This window comes from Trichoplax adhaerens, genomic scaffold, assembly GCF_000150275.1.
Source record: "Trichoplax adhaerens TRIADscaffold_1 genomic scaffold, whole genome shotgun sequence".
In the NCBI taxonomy this organism is placed as follows: Eukaryota; Metazoa; Placozoa; class Uniplacotomia; order Trichoplacea; family Trichoplacidae; genus Trichoplax; species Trichoplax adhaerens.
The window spans coordinates 2,264,758-2,287,207 of NW_002060943.1; the positions used below are offsets into that span (position 1 = coordinate 2,264,758).

General features: G+C 35.4%; 4 protein-coding genes across 4 annotated transcripts; 2 read left to right on the forward strand and 2 right to left on the reverse strand.

The window, feature by feature from the left end:
- Positions 1 to 678: 678 nt before the first annotated feature.
- Positions 679 to 6,731, reverse strand: TRIADDRAFT_51497 (uncharacterized protein; the record flags this gene model as incomplete). Its single annotated transcript, XM_002108479.1, has 15 exons — positions 679 to 1,133; positions 1,219 to 1,506; positions 1,636 to 1,772; positions 1,833 to 1,918; positions 2,025 to 2,339; positions 2,509 to 2,665; positions 2,796 to 2,891; positions 2,980 to 3,176; positions 3,323 to 3,499; positions 3,578 to 3,765; positions 4,065 to 4,134; positions 4,586 to 4,760; positions 4,884 to 5,121; positions 5,789 to 5,867; positions 6,666 to 6,731. The coding sequence occupies 15 exons, from the start codon at positions 6,729 to 6,731 to the stop codon at positions 679 to 681; spliced, it is 2,724 nt and encodes a 907-aa protein (XP_002108515.1).
- A 2,812-nt stretch (positions 6,732 to 9,543) lies between these two features.
- Positions 9,544 to 9,890, forward strand: TRIADDRAFT_18962 (uncharacterized protein; the record flags this gene model as incomplete). The annotated part of the gene is made up of 2 exons (XM_002107675.1): positions 9,544 to 9,635; positions 9,710 to 9,890. 2 exons carry the CDS (start codon positions 9,544 to 9,546, stop codon positions 9,888 to 9,890), a joined length of 273 nt encoding a protein of 90 aa, XP_002107711.1.
- Positions 9,891 to 12,600: 2,710 nt separating this feature from the next.
- Positions 12,601 to 17,546, reverse strand: TRIADDRAFT_63169 (uncharacterized protein; the record flags this gene model as incomplete). The annotated part of the gene is made up of 16 exons (XM_002108480.1): positions 12,601 to 12,745; positions 12,852 to 12,943; positions 13,029 to 13,165; positions 13,250 to 13,402; positions 13,489 to 13,600; positions 13,699 to 13,848; positions 13,928 to 14,109; positions 14,204 to 14,322; positions 14,438 to 14,554; positions 14,701 to 14,799; positions 14,895 to 14,984; positions 15,151 to 15,275; positions 15,425 to 15,574; positions 15,718 to 15,846; positions 16,054 to 16,105; positions 17,395 to 17,546. The coding sequence occupies 16 exons, from the start codon at positions 17,544 to 17,546 to the stop codon at positions 12,601 to 12,603; spliced, it is 2,004 nt and encodes a 667-aa protein (XP_002108516.1).
- A 1,835-nt stretch (positions 17,547 to 19,381) lies between these two features.
- Positions 19,382 to 21,441, forward strand: TRIADDRAFT_19202 (uncharacterized protein; the record flags this gene model as incomplete). The annotated part of the gene is made up of 7 exons (XM_002107676.1): positions 19,382 to 19,459; positions 19,748 to 19,903; positions 20,220 to 20,311; positions 20,550 to 20,661; positions 20,854 to 20,976; positions 21,062 to 21,126; positions 21,225 to 21,441. Coding segments are annotated over 7 exons (843 nt in total), but the record flags the coding sequence as incomplete, so codon positions are not given.
- Between the last annotated feature and the right edge of the window lie 1,009 nt (positions 21,442 to 22,450).

The window sequence follows — 22,450 nt, forward strand, 5'->3', positions numbered from 1 at the left end:
GATGGAGGCGTGGCTGGAAGTGATATTTGCCATCGTATCTGCTCATTATTTCTATAATCACCAGATAGAAGAATTACGAATATGATCGATTTGATGTGCTGTACGTATAATATTAGATGGATGAAAATATAATATGTCGTAATAGAGGATGCACCTCAAGATACTGTCCGGCATGAAGGATACCATCAGACAAAATTAGTTTATCCATAGATATCATAGAGGGATACATCACATGATCACGTATGGACTCCAATCAATTACTGCAAATATGATAGTTTTTTCTACTATTCGTTTATTACAGCGATTGTGCATATACCATGTACTGTATTTATATAGTCTAGCTCTTTATTGCAATATGTATAATCATAAAAACTGACGTAATAAGGAAGAATGAAAACAATATAATTTAGACGTCGAATTAAAACACAACATATCAGTCTTGGTCAACTGCATAAAATTCTACAATATAAAATGGTCTAAAGTATATGCAAATATGAATTTAAAATACAAAACATCGGCTTTTTGTTTCTCCAACACTTCAGCTATTCCTTAGAAACGGGATTGATGACATTTATCCGAATCTAGCGTATTCATCTACTAGTTTATTACGTTTGCAATATCCATGGGGTGTTTTATTCGTATTGGCAACATTCCAGAAATTTCGTATAAAATTGTACTTTAATTATTTCGTAAAATCCTCATTGCATGCCACACATCCAACTTCATCCTTGCTAGATTTTGCTTGCAGACATTTGTTAACTTTTTGCCATCAATGATTGCCAGAACGTGACTTTCTAGGTCTGAGAGTTTATTAAATACTGTACGCAAAGTATTGCCTGGTGACCGTACACTCGGAGCTTGAGTTCTAGCCTCATTAATCACTCCAACAATGCAAATTTCATCGTCGTTGCCCGAATTTATTGTAGGTTCTTGTACAATCATTTGAGTAATCAGAATATCAATCAGACAAGTCAGGCTCGTCAAATATAGTTCACAACTCTCAACTTGGACAATGTAAGATTTATATCCTACGTCGTTAGCTATGGATGTTAGCCTCTTTTTTTTCTTTTCTTCGTCTACAAGTTCCAATGGTGTAACATCGCAGGAACCTTGGTGGGTTAAAAAAAGAGGACCTACAATTATATAGAAAATCGCTCATCTAGGGTATACTGTTTAATATTTACCACTTCTTTTTTTGAAAATTTTAAAAATACATACCACCATATTCAAGCAATACTACAGCAGCTTCATAGTGATCGTTTAGAATAGCATCATGCATAGGCGTAACGCCTCCGTCACCAGAGGCAACCATGTTATGATTTTTATTTAATTTTTGACTCAATTTAATCATAGCTTTAGCAGCTTCAGTATTTCCACGATTACAGGCTTCATGAAGTGGAGTCCAATCGCAGTTATCTAATGCATTAACATCGGTGCCACTTACAATTAATTTCTTAATTTTGTTAACTTCATTACGTTTACAAGCAAGGTGAAGTTTCGTCTCTCCTGGACAACACCGTACAAGAAGAAAGAACGAGTAAGATCGATGAACAGTTTATATGTTGGGAAGGAAATAGCAAAGCAAACAGTAAATTAAACTTTCTTCATATTGACTCCACTCTGATAGTATAGTACCCTTTGCATTTCTTTTCTCTAAATTTCCTTTAACACGCTTGCATCGAGCTATTGATGAGCTGTAATACAGAATTAGCTTATCAGCACTGCCTGGCATCATACATGAATAGGTTAAAATGTGAAAGATGCCGTTCTGCCTATTTGTAAGATATTTACTGGCAGGTTATATTCATGTTTAAAATTGTATTTAAATTTACCTTTGAGGAATTTTAAATTGCACTTTCTGAAAATCATTCGATTTTATTTTACGGCCATACGGAACTAATTGGAAGTAACAATTCAGCTGTATACACGTATACATATACCAACAAAATAATATTTATCATCAGCTAGAACGGATTATTGCAATTACGATTAAAACCAGTCAAAATTTACAATAACACATTTACCACTTTTTGAAGCGACAAAGATTCGTTCGTTAACTTTCCACTTGTTTTGACAATTGCGTTACTTCCATCAAATGTTAGCAATATAAATTCGCAAACACATGCAGTGAGCCAATCGAGTGGTATGTTGTTAATCAAATTCAATTTAGAGTGGCTGCATTTCATCTGATCAGTTCTTCCAGCTAATTTGATAGCAAGTGATAGCCCTTGTTCACCAAGGAATGGTTGCCAATCGGATTGATGGAATGATTTTGGGTACTGATCTGCTACATAGCAGCAATCAATGGATAGTAGGTATATGGAGTATACCATTGATACCTGAATGAAATACGACCAAAAATATAAGCAACTGTAAGATGTAGGTTTAAACAGAATGAGACCAATTATAAATTATATGGTTTAAATAAATAGAATGAAACTAATTATAATCAGTTGTTTGAAAGCATATCTATGTAGGCATCTGAATGCTTGAGGAATGAGGACATACAGCTTCGGATGAAAAATTCGGGTTTCGTTCGTATAGGGATAGAAAGGCATTTAATAGTTCTGTATGTTTGTCGCACGCACAAGGCGTTTGGTAATGATAGGGCCAAAGTAGTGAAAACATAATTGGCTGCTTACTCTTTTCTTTCGTGTTAATAATTCTATAGTGATCAGAGAATACAGTATTGGAAATTAGCGCGATAGGACTGCGTTCAGTCAGGGTGAATATTCTCGCTTAACAGTATATTAGATTTATCATCGATTGTACAAATGTGTCTCAAATTAACTTACGAGCTGTTAAAGAATGCTTTGTAATCCGTCCATAATAGTTTAACAATGAAACGTAAAATTATTACATGACTATTGTTTTCGTTTCCTGTTAAAAATCTGAACAAGTGTAGTAATTAGACATAGTTTTAGATTGAGTTATTAAAATGATTTGAAGTCCAGTCGTTTACAAAGCCATTCAACATACTTGTCGATACATTCTATAATAAATCTCCACATCTCTGTTGAGATACTATCTGGAGTGTATTTCTTTGAACAATGAATAGAGGGGCAAAGCGATAGCTTGTATTCTCTTTTCAACTCTGCTGAGGTCGGTGGATAGCGGCGTAGGCATTCCATTAATAGCGAAAATCCTTCATTTTGAAGGGCATCATCCTCGTTCACCTATAGACAGTACATGATAGCGAGATAGTTATTTGAAAGGAGACGTCTAGATAAAATGAAATCTATGTATAATTTTAGCAAATAACGTTATGGCAAATATACCCATAAAAATTAATAAGAATAGTGAGTTATTAGTGCGTATTTACCATAATGAAGCTTTGGACCAATGCACGAAGTACTACCGAAGTGGGATAAAATTGTATCATACAATTTTTAATGATTTGTATAGCTGAATGGTAATGCTTGTGATAAAGATGATTCTCGAATAAGGTTACTTCATCGACGGGCATCGGATTATAATTCTGGCGCTGGCGATTATGTACCTAACACAAATGATTAATCTATATTTACATCAACATAGAAATGACACTATCGAGTCTAGTAAATTGATAATAGTATACTTGTTCTTCTGTATGAATAAGAAAAAGTCGATTGCGACATATTTGGTCTTGCTGCCTATTGACTGGTATTCGGAGACTACTTGGGCGAACTAATCTTCTTGAATAGTCAAATCCACAACTTTCAATCATGTCCGTTCGCTTCCTATTACGTGAATCGGTTACTAATCTTCGCTTCTTCCCTGTTGAGGCTGAGGTAACGGCATAAACGTATTGCCGAATTAGGATGCAAAATTAAGTTATAAAAATGAAAGCAGTATGATACGGATAAGAAACAAAAACCTATTTGCTACAGTAGCCTCAATTTAAGTCTATTTGCATTATCGTAAAAGATATTCGTTAATAAAACAACATCAATAGGAAACAATCGCATATTTTTTTTATGTACAGTGGTAATACCAAGAGCATCAACGGTCATTTAATTATGATCTCATGTAAGCATAAACTAGCAATCTTTTCAAGTATAAGAAATGATGATTGAAATATTTACGTCGTGGTAGATCAATCCCTTCGCTAAAAAAAGCTGGCCTTGTCATTAATGTAGCTGATTCATTACAGGCCTAAAAATCAGATGAGACGCAATTAGAGATAGGGCTACTGATTTCTTTCAAATTTTGAAGGCAGCAGCCACTTCTGCAAGTAACATTTGCGTATAATAAAGTAATAGATTAAAATAGGTGCAGCTGAGTAGTCAGTGGGTTAAAGTTACTGGAAAGACTTCTCCATCTTGCGATATCTACATGGGTAAGCACTAAATAAAGGGAAATTATATGTGTAATCAAGCAGTTATCATCTGATATACGATTACTGTACTGCACACTAGGTCGGATATAAAACTGCCTTTCGATGTGTTTACCGCAATATCTTTTATACAATCTAACGTTAGCAAAGGGTTCGACGTATTATCCTATCCTAAATTACTACAGTATTATTATAACACTACACCAATTCCTAACTTAGGCAATGTGTTACGAAAGCTCTAATACAGCATACCAAACCCTGGAAAAATACCTGATTTATTATGATATCGGCAATACTATCAGTCTGATGGATTTGCGGAACGATCTTTTCGTATTTGGCGACAAATTGTTTGCAATTCGGCTCGAAGAAGAGGAAATTAGCTGTCCTTGGCTTCTCTTCGAATTCTTCACGCGTCATTACCCTCGCTCCACCGATATCTAAAACGCTATCCATTCAAGTTGGAGAATTCCGTATTAAAACCGAGGAATCTTCAAAGTATTTCAACGGTGGCCGACATGACCTAATGCTGATTTGCTATTGATTAGAAATATAGTTTATATCTCGATACCTTTGGTAGCCTCGAAGCTTTTGTTCATCGTTACAGAAAATCACGACAGTACACTTTTCAAATGGTAGGTAATTTCGGGACCTAGCTTCTCTCCAAAATTTTGGAGCATGGAAGAGGTTTTTTTCAACAAATGGATAATGTTTGGCATCATTTGACGACCATTCGAACTGACTTTCGTCAAGCCAGCGGCCGACTTTCTCGCTATCGTCGATGAATGACCTTTTCAAAATCCAAATCCCTAACGGGCAAGCACCAAAACAGATTAAGGTAAGAAAGCGGATATAAATTAGACTGTACACGATGCTTGCAAATTGTTAGAGCCCAGTGGCAATGCTACAGAATTTCAGGCTCTCCATATACGATATCTGCTAATACAGATTGCAACTTGAAGACTACGTCTTCCATAATAAATATAGTGTACTGTAGAGAGCACCTTTTATCGCTTTTAGTAGCAAGTGTATTTATGCATAAGCTTATTACCGCATTAAAGTGAGAGTAGTATATAGAAAGGGAATACGACCATTTACGTTCAAGTCGCGCTTCTATATTTTTCTACTGTTGGATACCAAGGGGATCAATCTACTTCTATGGTAGTTGCTAGTCTTAGTAAAAACGTCTTCGTCAAGTGGTCAACTATCCTAACAGCGGGACTGACTTAATATTTTAGGACATAGTAGAGGAATATACAAGACATTTTCTGAAGCTCAACTGTTTCGCTTTTATTAATCGAAGTACTCTAACATAGTTCGGAGCTCGATTGGTGGCAGCTGCAATAATTATAATGATCAGACTTTAATGAAGTTTGCACATTCTATTGAATCGAATGCAGAAATTTATCTGCTTCTCGTGCAAATGTATGTGTATATACTCCTATATAAAATCACAAGTTATTTGATTTACTGTACCTTTAGCACAAGCTCCAACAAATATTCCTGATCGTGTGGGTCTTTTGCAAATAAGATGGGTGGTAGTAGAGCCAAAAGGCTAATCGTAAACATAGAATCAATCCATCGATGGAAAAGTTAGTAACGTTCGCTTGTCAAGTTTCTTTTTTCTCTTAAACAGTGTGAGCGCCAAATTTGATAATCAATACTACGTCACGTTATTTAATTTCAGTGTCAAAAATAGAGTTGCAGTTGACGATATAAGGTAGAAAACATGCTAAAAATAAGTAGGGTGCATTCAAGACGTGATCATGGCTGTTTGATCTGTAGATCATTTTCACTCTACTAAGGGTATTTGTACAAGAAAAACTTTTTGCTGTTACTGGCAATCATTGGATAGATTTGTTTAGAATACCGATCGCTTGTGTTTACAGGTTAGTAGCTATGATGGCCGATTGAAAGTAATCCTTGCCGATTAGCATGCATGCTCCATTCTACTAAGTGTATTTGTACAAGAGAAACTTTTTGCTGTCACTGGCAATCGCTGGATAGATTTGTTTAGAATACCGATCGCTTGTGTTTACAGGTTAGTAGCTATGATGGCCGATTGAAAGTAATCCTTGCCGATTGGCATGCATATTTATCTTCATTCTACTAAGGGTATTTGTACAAGAGAAACTTTTTGCTGTCATTGGCAATCGTTGGATAGATTTGTTTAGAATACCGATCGCTTGTGTTTACAAGTTAGTAGCTATGATGGCCGATTGAAAGTAATCCTTGTCGATTAGCATGCATATTCGTTATTCATTTCAGATCGTCTTCATTCTACTAAGGGTATTTGCACAAGAAAAATTTTTTACTGTTACTGGCAATCATTGGACAGATTTGTTGAGCATACCGATCGCGCAATAACTAAATTGCAAACACTTGATACGATCGCTTGTGCTGACAGGTTAGCAGCCATGATGGCCGATTAGCTTGGATATTCATTCTTCATTTCAGATCATCAATGACTCAAAGTAATCCATGCTCAGACTCGACTACACTAGGTATTGGTTGTTTACGATTCAGTTCACATGGATTAAGGATGATCGAATGGTAGAGAAAGATAGACTAGAGAGAACAAAACTCTCTTGTAGGGATTGCCTACCAATTTATCTAATTTGGCGCCTAATTTCATTATTTTTTCGTCCAGTTCTTCGCATTCTTTTACAGTAAAACCAGACAGTTGGATATGGTAGGCATTAATATCCTCCTCGGACATGGCAATTAGTGCGACTGCAAGTCGTTTCTTTGCGCTCCTACAACATTTCTTACTTCTACTCGATCCTGTCTTCACTTTGTCCATAGCGATTCCTCTTTGCTTGACTAGGATGATCAAGTCCACGAATTCTTGCTCTTGGTATTTCTACTCTATCACTATCGGTTTTTCCGGTGTTACGGAAAAGAGAAATGTAATTTTCAATCCTTTTATACCAGCGTATTGGATGCTTTGGATAGCACCGCTAGCCACCGGGAAAGAAAACGCGCCGTCATGGTACCGCAATCGAACTCATAGGTGTTATTCCTCTTCTTCTTCTTCTTATTATTATTATTACCTTATTTACTCTGGCTGATTACTTCAATACGATATCGGGTCAATAGGCAACAGCATCGAGTTATTGGTCAACAAGGAAAACTGTTGGATTAGTTAACCTAATATGGTTTCCCAATGCGATCATTTTGGATATACCTGCATCATGGCTGCATGGATTTTTAGTCAATGGAAATCATGATTACTATTATTATTGATCAGCAAGGCGTTATGCAAAGTAATATTAAATCGCTCGCTTGAAATGGGTAGGCTAAGCCTAATAGCGCCATATTTCGTATTGAAATATGGAGTTTGCATACCGCCTCTCGTCGCATAAGGAAGGCATCGAGAAATGCAAATGTCAGTGCAAAGTACTTGTGGGTGTTACGATTTGGATAGAAAATGAAAAATTGTTTACTGTCGTGTAATTAATCATAAATAAATCGATATTGACTGTGTTATCAAGGATGACTACTAGGTATTCTAGGCAGTATGAGAGTTTTGCAAAAAGGTTACGCTATCGATAGCCCGCACGAAAACTGAGCTGGATGGAAATCCAAGAGATGCAATATATGTACGATGAGTTAAAGTCAAGTCAAAGGTTGCTGCACAGAAGTTGCAGACGGGCATGTTGAGAGCAATTGCAAAATGCGACTAGAAACAAGATGCAGTTGGTAGCGGCTAAAATGTACAAAGTGATTATTTAGGTATTTTTGCAGTACTCCCAATGCACAACACTAGTCCATAGTAGTTTGTACTTGAAGGGTTAATACAAGAATTAAATGATCGTTCATTCTGTGTCGCTCTGTGTCTGAATAACGACGGTAGTTAGCATCATTACCCTGCTAATAAAGCAAAGCTGCTTGACTAGCTACATTGTGAATCAACTATTGATTCATTTTTTGGACGGAATTCGTCAAAGATTGCTATACTGTACATAAGTTGCAGACAGACAGTGCATGTTGAGAGCAATCGCAAAATGCGACTAAAAGAAGATGCAGTTGATAGCGGCTAAAATGTAGCAAGTGATCATTTTGGTATTTTGCAGAACACTAGTCCATAGTGCCTTGTACTCAAGGGTTAATACAATAAATAAATTACCCTTCATTCTGTGTCGCTCTATGTCTAAATAACGACGGTAGTCAGCATTGGAGACCCTGCTAATAAAGCAAAGCTGCTTCCCTAAGCTACATTGTAAATCAACTATTCTCATTCATTTTTTGGACGGGATTCGAGATCGGACACTCGGACGCGGGTACAGCACATAGAGGTAGAGAGGAAAATGGATATTAATTATTCTTAAAGTCAATACTGTAGAAATTATTGAGAATAATGACAATTGCTCATCAGAAAAATCTCTTCTACCTTTTTAACTTTTTTAAGTATTAAAAATCAAAGATGGCTTTTAGATTTGCTTTGATTTGTAATTGACAGTGTTGGCATGATCAAGGAATACTCGGGCATATTTCGCCACTCAAACCGATAACTGTATGAGCAATAATATCAATTGCTCATCAGAAAAATCTCTTCTACCTTTTTAACTTTTTTAAGTATTAAAAATCAAAGATGGCTTTTAGATTTGCTTTGATTTGTAATTGACAGAGTTGGCATGATCAAGGAATACTCGGTCATATTTCGCCACTCAAACCGATAACTGTATGAGCAATACAATAATGTCAATTGCTCATCAGAAAAATCTCTTCTACCTTTTTAACTTTTTTAAGTATTAAAAATCAAAGATGGCTTTTAGATTTGCTTTGATTTGTAATTAACAGTGTTGGCATGATCAAGGAATACTCGGCCATATTTCGCCACTCAAACCGAACAGTCAATAGTGCTACTGTATGGAAGTGCCTATACTTGAACAGGTGTAAATAGTAAGTCTATTGTATGCCAGGAAACTTCAAGAAAGAAGCTTTCAAAAGTCTGAAAGGGTACGGTACGGTATCCGAGTTCTCGACAACGCGCAGGCGCAGTAAAGCACATGGTATGGTAGAAAACCTCTCTGGCTGCTCAGATGGATGTTTTACCCTGTCCCCTTATACTGTACAGTGTACAGTATAAGGGGTACTGAAATGCTACAAGCCTACAGGCTGTCCAGGCATAAGCCACAGGTGCCATTTTAATGATTGGGTTCAGTAGAGGCAAGTTGGGCCAGTAATTGATTTAAAGTGATAGAAAGAGTAGATTCCAATCAACCATCATGGCTGGCAATATCAACAATTTAGACGAACAAGCTAAAATGGAAATGGTAGCTGGATTAGAAATAGAAATGATGACAGATATGTACAATAGGTGAGCTGATTATTTTTGTGGGACTTGTTATGAGCATTAAATTGACTCTGGATATTGACCATCCATTGCCACAGGATGACCAACGTTTGCCAGAAAAAGTGCATTCCTGCAAAGTATCGTGAAGCAGAATTGAATAAGGGAGAATCCATTTGTATTGATCGTTGTGTTGCAAAATATCTAGAAGTTCATGATCAGATTGGTAAAAGATTAACTGCGTTATCCATGCAAGATGATGCTGCTAACAAAAGAGCTTAAAGTTCATGCCACACCAAACCAAGCGCTATAGCCGATGGATCATGATCATGGCTTGACTACATGGATCATATGCTTGATAAAGCGTATGTGCAAAGCGTGAAATACTGTGCTGTCGATGGCTGTTTGGTGTATCTTTGCTTTAGTAGAAATTGAGTATTCTTATTATTCTATATTGTGTTTACTAAAATTGAATTATGTCGATTAAACTATGTACTCAATGCAACATGATAATTTGTGCGTGATTAGCTTACAATGAGACACTACCATACTCAGCGTACTGTGTGATTGTTACTATTAGCAGAATGATGAACACTAGGTTCTTGATTGATTCAATTTTCGCTAGTAACGATAGTGAAACATTTGTAAGGTATATAGAGTTGATTGCAAAGTAACAGAGTCCTAATATATATATATATAACATACACATTCCTTTCTGTTCTCGGACTGCTAGAATAGGGGATCACATGTAGTAGTTTCTATCTCTTATGTACTGTATGCAAAAATAGGAATGGACTGTTGTAAATCATCTTTTAAATGTACAACGCGATAACTGGATAATGAATATGTTGCTGAGATAACCAGTTACTATCATGTAGTCCTATGGCCACTGCATTATTTCCAAAAGTTGCAAAATTGACAACATCTCATCTATTGTATGTGCTATTGGGTCTAGGTTATAACGAATCGGTCTTCATCAATACAGTATTTATCAATGAATTAATTCGTTATTATAGGCAAGAAGTTTCAACGCGATTTTACATTTGCTCCTTGGCAATAGGAATTAATTTTTTATTTGGTTTGACAATTATGTAGCAGTAGTAGTAATGTTGTAAATTCTATTTCAGCAATTACTGTCATTCAATGTTAATGTACATATTGTACAGTAGAAATATAATACAAATAAATCGAAATTACAAATGATATGTGCCCACTTTTCTCTGTGCTATACATGAATCTGTAAGTTCAATCCCCAGTTGAAGACCTTTACTGTACATCTACCATACAAAGACTTTAGTTTTTCCTTTCTTTTTGATTCCTAAGCGTTTAAGTTTCTTCTGTGCTTTTAATTTCTTCTTCGCTGCGTTGGATGATTTTGATGTTTGACTCATTTCGTCATTGACATCCATCTGCCTTTCGTTATCTTTTTGAATAAGCAAGAAAATGATATTTAGATATAGCTCACCAAGGAAACTTGCATTGTACATAACTTTGACAACAGAAATACACGATAAAGCCTGAAATGGTCTAATTTAGGAAACTTATACCACTAGGTATTTATATACCTCTTACTGTAACTGCAACTACTTCAATTGATGCGCTCGTGCATCAGAAGAATTAAGTCTCGAGTACGATTGAAGAATGGACTATTTTTCCTTCTGACATATCGTATGTTCTATACAGTACAGTACTGTATACCGTAATACAGAATCGCACTTTAACACACCATCTACAACATGGCCTAAATTTCATCATACCATATTACAAGTAAAAGCTGTGACTAGTTGGAATAAGTCTACAAACTTTCATTTCATGCACATCAAAGCTAAAGCGAATCTGCTGCGTAGTAAGACATCATTCAAACATTACTAATCATCATCACCTTTTGTGAAATCACATTGCATCTTGGCATTGTCTTGGTCTAGCACTGACTTTTTCATATTTTGAACGGCATTTTCAAGAAGTTTGTTTTGTTTTTCTATAGTTTTCGTTCTCTTAACAGCCCGAAAATACCTTCTCCTCTTGGATCGAATACTTTTCGCCATTAGCTCCGCTTACCTCGCGAGGTTGCCACTTGCTACTACGATTTCCAAAAATGTTCAAGTCAGAAAGCATGGTTTCACACGGTGCGGTAAGCCAGTCCAGCCATACGGTGGCACGCTGCCCATGCAATGTATTTCACTGTCCGCATGGTAGTGATTGCGTATGTATAGTACTATACCGTACAGTGGGAAGATGTAGCTACAGTATACTGTACTCTAGTGGTGACGTTACGGTACTACGGTACTGTGGAATTTGGATAGACAGTATAGTGCTGTAGAGTGGAAAAAAGCTCATGGGAAACTCCCCATTCTTCGGACTAGGGTATTGATTGATGAACTTAGAGGACTAGAAATTGAGCAAAGGCTTATGGCCTTAATGTCGACAAGCAGATTGAGACTCTTTCAAGGTTGCATACGAGTCTAATAATATTAGCCTAGGCATATCATTATTGGTAGTGTCCCGCAGTAACACGTACGAGTCACTGGCTAGTTCAAAATTTTTTTAATAGCTAATAATAACAATCAGTAGTATTAGAAGAGGTGTCAAACAGCTATGCCGACGACAGAATCGTCGGGTGATAAATCAATTATCACTAACAGAATCAATACAACTACGCTACGATATCGATTAAAATTTTAAGGAATAAAAAAAGCCTGACACTAAGGCATGACAAGCATGACAACTGCCTTTGTTATGATGCAGCAATTCCAGTATAATCATTATTATTGTTATTAATGATATGGCCTCTGCAATATATTCAAATAATAGCATGACATGGCCTAGTACTATATGATACGTACTCTCTATACCTTTACAGTACAATACAATTACTAAATCCTAATACCAGGGTTGTCAAAATGCAAGTATTTGTAGCAATTGATTAAATACGAGTAAAATAGTCAATGGCAATCTTCAAGTCTTGATATTGCTGTATCATTGACAGCTCCTTTTAACTCCAGACATCGCAAGAGTATTTACCTTGTGAGGACATCTTCTTTACAAAGGCTTCTGCTTCTGAAGCAGTTTTATTACCTTTTGTCTTAATAACGTCCAGAAGTAGTTGATGAACATCACGAGCCATATTTCTAGCGTCACTAAAAAAAATACACGTACATACCATTATAACTTGAATACCGGTAGCTTGACCATTGAAGGCACTCTCATAATTATAATATAGAAATGTAAAGTTTACTGACATACCCGCAGACATATATATGACCCCCATCATTAATCACGTTCCACAGCTCTTCAGTATTTTCTCGTAATAAATGGGTTACATATACCTTTTTATTCTGAAGTATACAACAGTAAATCCAAATTAATTTATAACAATCTAAGGAAAATCATATAATTCCTATAAAGAAACTAATAAGTTACCTGATCTCGTGAAAATGCTACATGCAATGCTGAGAGTGTTCCATCATTTTCAAATTCAGTCAATTCATTCTGGTATAGGTAATCGATTTTTTTGTTACGACAGCCAAAATATAAAACACTCTTTCCAACTGGTTTATCTGCAATTGAAAAGGTGATGAGCTATAAATGTCGTAGCGATAGAAAAATTTTGCAACTCATGTATGATATTGTTAAATCATGACCTTGCTTTTTCTGAAAGTTCCTTTCCTGAATAAATCCTCTAAATGGAGCCAAACCCGTTCCAGGACCGATCATTAGAATTGGTAATTGATGCTTTCTCGGTAACTTAAACTGAGATCGACGAACATAAATTGGTACACGAGGAGGATTCTCATCTAAACGAGTAACAAAATATATTATTATTTATTATAATTTATAGTAAGTGAACAATATCTGAAATTGGTTATCTGACGTATTTTACCATTAGGTATTAGATTTTTCAACCAAGTTGTGGCAACTCCTTTATATTCGCGACCAGTTTTTGTAGTAAAATTAACCAAGACGGCAGTTACATGAATTGCAGTGGGATGGACCTGCAAAAGAAACAATAATGTAAATTGATATACTAGCTAGCAATATGCAAATAGTCATAAGGTTTAACATCAAAGACTATATTTTGCACTGGACGTACTTTAGAGGAAGATGATATCGAATAATAGCGAACTTGGAGGCGGGGAGCCAACTCTAGAATCAAATCTAGGGGCGGTTTCAATGATGGTAAATCCTCTAAGACAGCCAGTATATTTCTTTGGCCCTTTAAAATCCATTCACTATATTCTTTCTGAGAAATGAAGGACGAAAACTTGTCAATTGGGGTATCCAGTTCCAAAGTTGGCAATAACAATGTCGTATTATCATACCTTTCCTTCAGGTGTCGGTTTAGCTAGTAGTTTTAAAAATTCTTTCTCTTTGGGATCTTCAGTAAATTCAGTTAGCGCTTGAATAACGTGCGTACGAGGAACGCCAGCTATGTCTACGTAATAGGTTAAGGCAGTACGATAGGTACATGGGCAGGGGAAAGGATGTTGTTTGCTGGCTTCCTCTAAACATTTTTGTCACAAAAGTTCAATATTAATAAGTAGAATGTTTCTCTTACGTGATTAGTACTGTATTATATGTGCATATATCTGTATTACCGTCAATGTTTTTAAGAGAAAAGACTGTATCTAGGTCAACGTTCAAGCGTTGACCAATTCGTTCTACTGTTTCGCTGTCATTTTTTGGATAAATTGCAACATGATCGCCAGCTTCATATCTATTTTACATACAATCAAAATTAAGAATTTTCTGACTAAAAGTAAAGCCATAGCGATGTCTATTATACTATTTATAGTATAATAAATTGAGACGTAAGGTATTGCTCTACTTACTTGATCCCGGAATCAGTAATGTCAAGTTCGATATGCATGCAAGATCGATCGCCTCCTTCGTGTAGCTCTCGGTTGACCCTTATAGGAGCTAGGAAAGGATTCTTAGCATCAAATGGTCTGTAATATTAGAAGAATATAGAAGTCGTGTAAGATATTAATTTTCATATTACTATAAACGTAATTTGTAACGATAAGATATACTATTAGCTCGCTTTTCATCATTTGTCAGTAAATTAAAAATATTTTCGAGTTGAAGGGCCAACCTCTTTTGTTTTTGAAAACTGTGTAGTCGCTGGGGTTCACCAGTAAAAATTTGGTCACTAGCCATATCATCATGAATTTCGAGATTATATTCTCTAAGCCTATATCCGCCAAAGACGATAAACAAGCTCTAATTATTAAACTTTAAAGTAGTAACAGTAAAGTAAAATCTGCAGCAGTCGAAAATCATCCCTACACAGTATCTTCGCCTAGTGGCTCTAATCCAAATCTTTCAGAGATAGATGTCCAAAATTTTTCTTTCCATGTGACAAAATCTTCCTCAATACTTTACACAAATGTCATAAATGTGAAATCAGTACTAAATATTTGGTGTATGGTATGTAATACGTAATGATAATGTAACCCATTGCTTTACCTTGTCAATATAAATTAAAGTTAGTACTTAGTTGTAATTATATGTCAATGATGGCTAATATATCTTATCAGCTTACTTTCCGTCATCATCGCCAAGTCCTAGATCAAAAATGCGCTCTGCTCCCAATTCAGACAATTTTTTATCAACATATTTTCCCATTGTGTTATAGTTTTCATAAGTCTTGTTACCTAATCCAAATACCTAAGTGTAACACAACGGCTAAATATTATGATCATCATCTTAAGTAGATATTCTACTATTAGATAATTATCTCGTAGTCATAAAGTTAGAAATAGTTCGGATGCATGATTTAACTAATTTTGAAATTTTCAGTTTCTATTTTTTATTACCGCATATTTTAAATCTGATAGATTGTGTCCATCCTGTTGTAACCAATCATGAAATTCTTGAGAGTTGTCAGTAGGATCTCCTTCACCATATGTAGCCATGCAAAAGACAGCAAAGCCGTTTTCTACCTGCCCCATGTTTTCTAATTCTTCCTGTAAAGTACATGTTAATGATGACATTTAAGATTTTTTTGCATTGATAGGCATCGTAATTTCAAAAATAAAAATTGTTTATTATTATAGTACAACATAATGTTTAGTTGTATATCGGGTACGTCAACATAGTCAGATTTTACCATATCACACTCTTCTGGATCTCCAGTAATTGCTTTCAATCCATATCGTCTGGCATCTTTGGCCAAGCGTGTAGCAAATTCTTCAGCAGTACCAGTCTGTGAGCCAAAAAAAACTACCATTTTTTTGCCCTAATACACAAAAATCAAAATTTACTTAGCATATGAAACACTCGCATTCTCTCGTACAGTCGTAGTGTACTGATGACATCACACGATACCGATAGTGAGCAGTCTAAAGATTACAATTAATATAATAATTATAATCAGGCTGTAATTATCAAAGTCGCAATATTAGTTCATTATTTTAAGGCAATAGGCATTAGCTAGGTTACTTACACCTTTGTTCATACGTCGAACGAAATTTGAATCAAATCCGACTCTTCCAGGTCTATAAATTGGAAGAGTTTTATTAGTTGCAAGGACAAACTAGGGCAATTGATGCAATTTATGTTTATATATTATATGCAATGTAGATGATATTATATAATTATCATATTTTTTAAGATTAACATCAATGCACTAGAAGTTAATCTGCCTTTTTGAGATTGGGACGTCTAGCAGTAAATTATGCTATGTAAAAGATTAAATTCATGATTGCATTTTAGTGAAGACAAATCTCTCAATTACAATGCATAGTCATTTCGTTACAGTTGTACGAGCATTTTATAGTGCTCTACCAATAATATTAAATTGGCATGTTGCACTGTAGCTTGGCAATTGTGTATGTAGAAATCATGAAACACTTCTATATAAGCTTGACGGTTGTTCTAAAAAGGCTTACGTTAAACTAGAATATCCAATTGTTATACGCAGTAATTGATGCTAATAGATATGGCTATTTATAGTTAATTTTATTTCTATATAGGTTAGTAATTGCTGGTCGATGAATAATTAAATTATTTGACCTTACAACAGTATTAAGTAATCATTAATAATTGATAAGGTTATAAATAAGCTAATCACTGGCGATGTAATATTCAAACAGAAATCGTTTTGCATGATGAGTGTGTGTGGATAATGATATAGCAAGCGTTATTTTACACGACTAAGCTCTTATTCCTAATATTTCTACATGGCAGTGTATAGAATTATCCACATCCAACTGTGTACAGTTGTACGCACTGTACAAGCACATTGACTAAAATTTTCCTTGATTTCTATCTTGATCCGCTCAATTTTAAGTCACGTTGTCAACGAGCAAACACATCCTACTGCAAGTGTTACGGTAAGTGAATAGTCGTTATTGATTGATTGATTATTTGACCGGTTAATTGATATTAAGATTGACTTGTATAGTATTAATAATGAATAATTGGTTGATGATGGGATATCGTAGCAAGAGTTTGTTTTAACAATGTTAACTATAAGCAAGGACTACTAAAGGAGAATATGGCACTCTTTGAGCTGCATCTCGAGCGAGTTTGACTGAAATGCACTAGACTGATCTCTATCACATTCAACGTATCCATTACACGTATGTAAACTACCATATTACATGATGCTCCAAGTTGGTAGATACAAGATAGTAATCAATCGACTCCATCATGTTGGCGATGGGGCGCAATACGGATATAGCCTGTTGTCGACAACAGTATTTCGTATGATGGATAGTTGTAGTACGAAGATTGTCAGTCAATTTAGGTCAGGAAATGTGTTTGGGCAAGGCGATGTACTTACGTTACAACACTAAGCCTTTTGAATGACTCTGTTTCCACTTCAGGCTTCTTTCGGAAAAAAAGGAAATAAGCCACAGCGGCAACAGCGACTGCGATCACCACAATATCCGTACTGCCTAGCATGGCTGCACTACCTTCTGCTTCTTGGCTCATCGTTTTTGATTTTGAATTTGGAATGAAGAAACTTGAATAGTTGACGAATCCCAAATTGGCTTCAATAATTCCCAAGTGGACTCCGGCGTCCCTCTGCCTGCAATTTATAGATTCGGCACGATCGGGATACGATTGCGGCGGACGAGGTTGCAGTTTAATTGTTACCGCTTCGGAACGGTATGGTACGCTATTAACACGTCCTAACTGGTACACGTCAGGTGAATCCTGAATGACGCTGTACTGTACAGTGTACAGTACAGTAAAACGTACAGCAGAGCGTTGAGTACAGTATTGTACACTGTACAGTACAGTACTGTACAGTATACTGTAGTATCCTCTACAGTACTGTGTATTGTGTACAGTGTACTGTACATTGTAAATAAAGTCATTGATGGTGAAATACTGTACGAATTTGCACGTGTACACTGTACAGTGTACAGTGTACAGTACATCTTCCAGCTACGTGATGTACTGTACATACTGTACTGTACTGTACACTACTGTACAGTAATTGAATACTGCATTGTCTGAGTACAAAGTAGGGATTGTATTGTATTGTATGTACTGTAGTAGTTCAGTCAAACGCCCATCGTCTGCAAGGTCGAGGAATTCATCAATGAATTCATCAATGAATTAAGCGAATAATAATGGTCGGACTACAGTACAACGTAGGGATTGTATAGTATGTACTGTAGTAGTTCAGTCAAACGCCATCGTCTGCAACGTGGAGGGAATTCATCAATGAATTCATCAATCAATTAGGCGAACAATAATGGTATTAATTCAATTACTATATACTATGGGTACTATATATGGTAGTAGGCGATTATTTGCATCAGCATTTATTACTATAGATCCATGTTGTAAGTACTGTAATAAAACAGCACCATTAGTGATATGATGACGATTCTCTCTTTCTCTTTGCTGATTCATAGGGAACAGTCTACTGTACATGTACAATAATGTACATGCGGTACACTACGGTAGAGTACTGTACACGTAGAGTACGATGCAAGTTGATGACTAAGGATGCCTTATGTTGACAGGAACCAGTGATCAAACAATCAATCTTCTACCCAAAATGAGACTGCTTATGTTTTATAGTTTTAACATCAACTACCAAGTGCTCAATCTGGATGAGATTGACCGCAGCTAGAGAGGAGACCTCTATGTATTTCCCAGTCCTTGAGTATACGTTTTAAATGACAAGTGGCAACACTGTCAAATGGCTAAAAATGTGCAGACTGCGCCATTTAGCAAATCATTTGAACTATATTGTATGGCTGCAACTGTACAATATATTGATACTGTCCGTGACTATAATGATCATCCAGCTGCCTGGTTGCTTTTGCTAGGGATTTCTAAAAAAGAATTCCTCGAAAAATTGGAGGTTCTGCCAGTTTGGCTATGAACCATTAAAGGCCTTCAAGAGTCCACTACTATATACCGCCATGAAATTAGGAGTCTTCTGTACAGCACATACCGGGGGGGGGGGGGGGGGGCTTCAACCCAAATACGGCAGCGGTTATACAGACGTACAGACGTGCCTATCTAGCTGCATTTTATAAGTGCAACCGTATTGACCAATGTACGCAGGTCTTAGGAGACTACTGCAAAAGCCTGTCTATAATTTTGCTTTTGCACCTCCACTTCTTAACGAATGGTAGACAGTGGAGAAATTCTACAGATTAACTTGATAATTATGTTGACGTACAGCATTGTAAATTTGTAATACATTTCATTCATTCTCTTGAATCAGAGTAAAAGTGAACGTTGTATCATATCTGATAGAAGAAATACTGTACCGGCATTCTAGCCTACGTGCGCACTGCATAGATGCCATGACGTTAGTGGCCAAACTAGATAACGTTAAAAACATTACCAGCTTGCTCAAAGCTATCCATTTCAATGAGGTACGAAGTGCGATTAACTTTTATTTAACTGATACAGTATCACTTGTGTGACGTAGTATACAATGTCTAACTGCAAATGGATACTATTGCATGAGAAAATTTCACTCGTATGCGATACAGTAATGTAGGATTGAATTGATGATTTCTGCATACTTATAACTGTGCATGCTTCGAAATAGTGTAAATTAGGTATATTAGACGCGTATACGTTATTGATAAGTACGAAAGTCGCACTACGTGTATATTGAATGTTTAGGCTATCTATAATTATCTTCTTTACTATTACAGCTTGCAACCTGTTTTCTCAGCAGCAACGGTATAAAAGTAACTGTCGAAGAAGCTCATTGTGTTCAAGCTAATGCCTTTATCCAAGCTGCTATCTTTCAAGAATATTCATGCAAAGAAGATGGAGAAATTTTTACTATTAATTTGACTGTATTGTTGGTAAATAGATAGGACTTGATAACTTAAGCTATAATATTGTAATTTCGTCATTAGTAATCGTAATTATATAAAAATATTACCGTACAGTATGTACAGTATACCTTGTATTTAATGCCATTCGATTGCAATCGCGAAATAGCTCTTGACAGGATAGCTTTACTGTATATATGAGTAGCAGTTAATTACATTGCAACACATATTGTTGATATTGTACTGTACAGTAGACTACTGTATCTGAGGATCAACACTTTGCAGAAAATACCATTACAAGATACGAAATTATGGAAGTAAAGGCATTTTAATTTATCATGATTAGGAATGTCTATCCATCTTTGGCAATTCGTCTCCAAACACAACAGCTGCAATGAAAATGTGTTATAATGGCTATGGAAATCCATTAATACTGATGTAAGAGATGCATAGAGTCCTTGCTCTACTACAGCTTACTCGATACAAAATAAGCATTAAAATTGTATTAACTGCAAAAGGCTAGTCAATTACAACACATTAGAAACCTCTATCATGCAGTGTTGCCAATAATTGTATATCGAGTTTTTCATTGGTTTTGTCCGTTGAGCTAGTAGTATGGGTATTTTACAATTGAAATTTGAAACTCTATCTTGAATATGTTTGCACGTCGTTCTAGGCTAGAAGAAAATGAAGTTCTTACAGATTGTAACATTCAGACTCAAGAATCTTCGGAAATCTTAGATTTCAATTTCTTAAGTACCAATGTTATTAATAAAATTATTATGAAGGTAAAATACTTTTAGCCTATCTACTCTATAATGCTATTCAGATACTAGTTCATCATTGAACATAAGTCGGTTGAAATCTTTTGGTAGTTGTTGTATATTTAGATGTAGTGAATTGCTTTACGGAAAAGATTCTATATTGGTGATGTCAGATTTTTGAAAGAAAAATAATTAATTTCATATCGTTAATTACAGTCAGAATGCCTGAAAGAAGCATTTAGTGAGCTTGATATGACAAGTGAAGTGATAGAAATCCTTATGTCTCCAACAACACCTTATTTTCGCTTATCAACTTTTGGAGATTATGGCGATATTCATGTAAACATCAATTTCTACATGAGTTACTTAATATCAACATTCGAATGATTTGAATGATAAAATTGATGTTATATTAATGTTTTAGTTTGATTATCCAAAAGATTCCGAAATGGTAGAATCTTTCGAATGCCGTCAATTACAAATTAACAAGTAATAATTATAATATATGTTAAAGATAGGTGTAAATTTTTCGTTGCTAAAAAATTGCTCACCAAGTTAACTCTCTTTGTTAAATATTTTTAATTTAGATATAAAATTACTCTGATAAAGCCTTCAGTGAAAGCCTTAACATTATCCAGCAAGATATCAATTCGTATGGATAATCGTGGATTTTTATCTCTGCAATTTATGATTCAAAATGACGATAATCAAATATCATTCGTTGAGTATTTAGTAAGTTCTTGTTTCAACATTGGATCTTCTTTGACTAATCATGATGATAAACAATTGATACTACATCATTAGATATTGGTAGTAACTGCTGTAGTTATGCTTAATGATATGAACGTACCATATTTACAGTTCAGCTAGTTGTTAGTTGAAAAGTCCTTGAGACTAACTATGTTTATTCTAATTTAGTGTGCACCAAACGAAGACGATGAAAACGATGAATAGAGCGATGATATGGTTGCTATTATTATTTCTACTTTGGTTTCGATGTTGTGCGTTATGTCGCCGCCGAAAAACTGTTGCTCTTTGTAACTTGAGCTGTGTATAGATTGTACAATCAATTGACCTGGTATAAAAATGATATCTTTAGCAAGATTTTAATTAGTAATTATATTGCTTTTGATAACATTCTCTATGAAAGCGTAGTTGCCAAAAAAGGAATTATCAAAAGTATTTACTTACTATTAGTTTTCTTTATTTATTTCGACTAGTTTGTTTGTAGATACTTTTTATTAAATTTACGACTTGTTGAATACTTTGTAAGAAATATACTTCACATACGATCTTACTGTAAATCTGATACCGTTTATACCCGTACTTACTTGTATCTAGTACCAATATAATTTCTAGGATCATTGTAATGGATCATTATAAATATGTGGGATTGCTCTATTATTTTTCTCATAACATCGTTGTTGTAAATATACTTATACCTCGTACAATACAGATTGAGTTACAGTATGCAAGACCTCTAGTGCATAGCAGATATATTTCTAGTTCCCCATAATAAACTTGAAACAAAGCGAATATTACGCGTATGTATTCAATTTATAGGGTTATAGCTACTGCTGTTGTTTTAATAATATTGCCTAGCTAGTTGATCGTATGTGTGCACTTCCTGGTCCCGCTTTGCAATTGATTTGCCTTGGGTAATCTTAGTGTAGCTTTATAAGATCCTTAGAAAAGTATATTTGGCGAATTTGGTTTTATATACAGTACAGTAGACTCGTTGTAAAATGATTTTATTATGTTTTGTGATAGTGCATGTTCATATGTATAGTTAAAGTTGTGAAGCTATCGACGT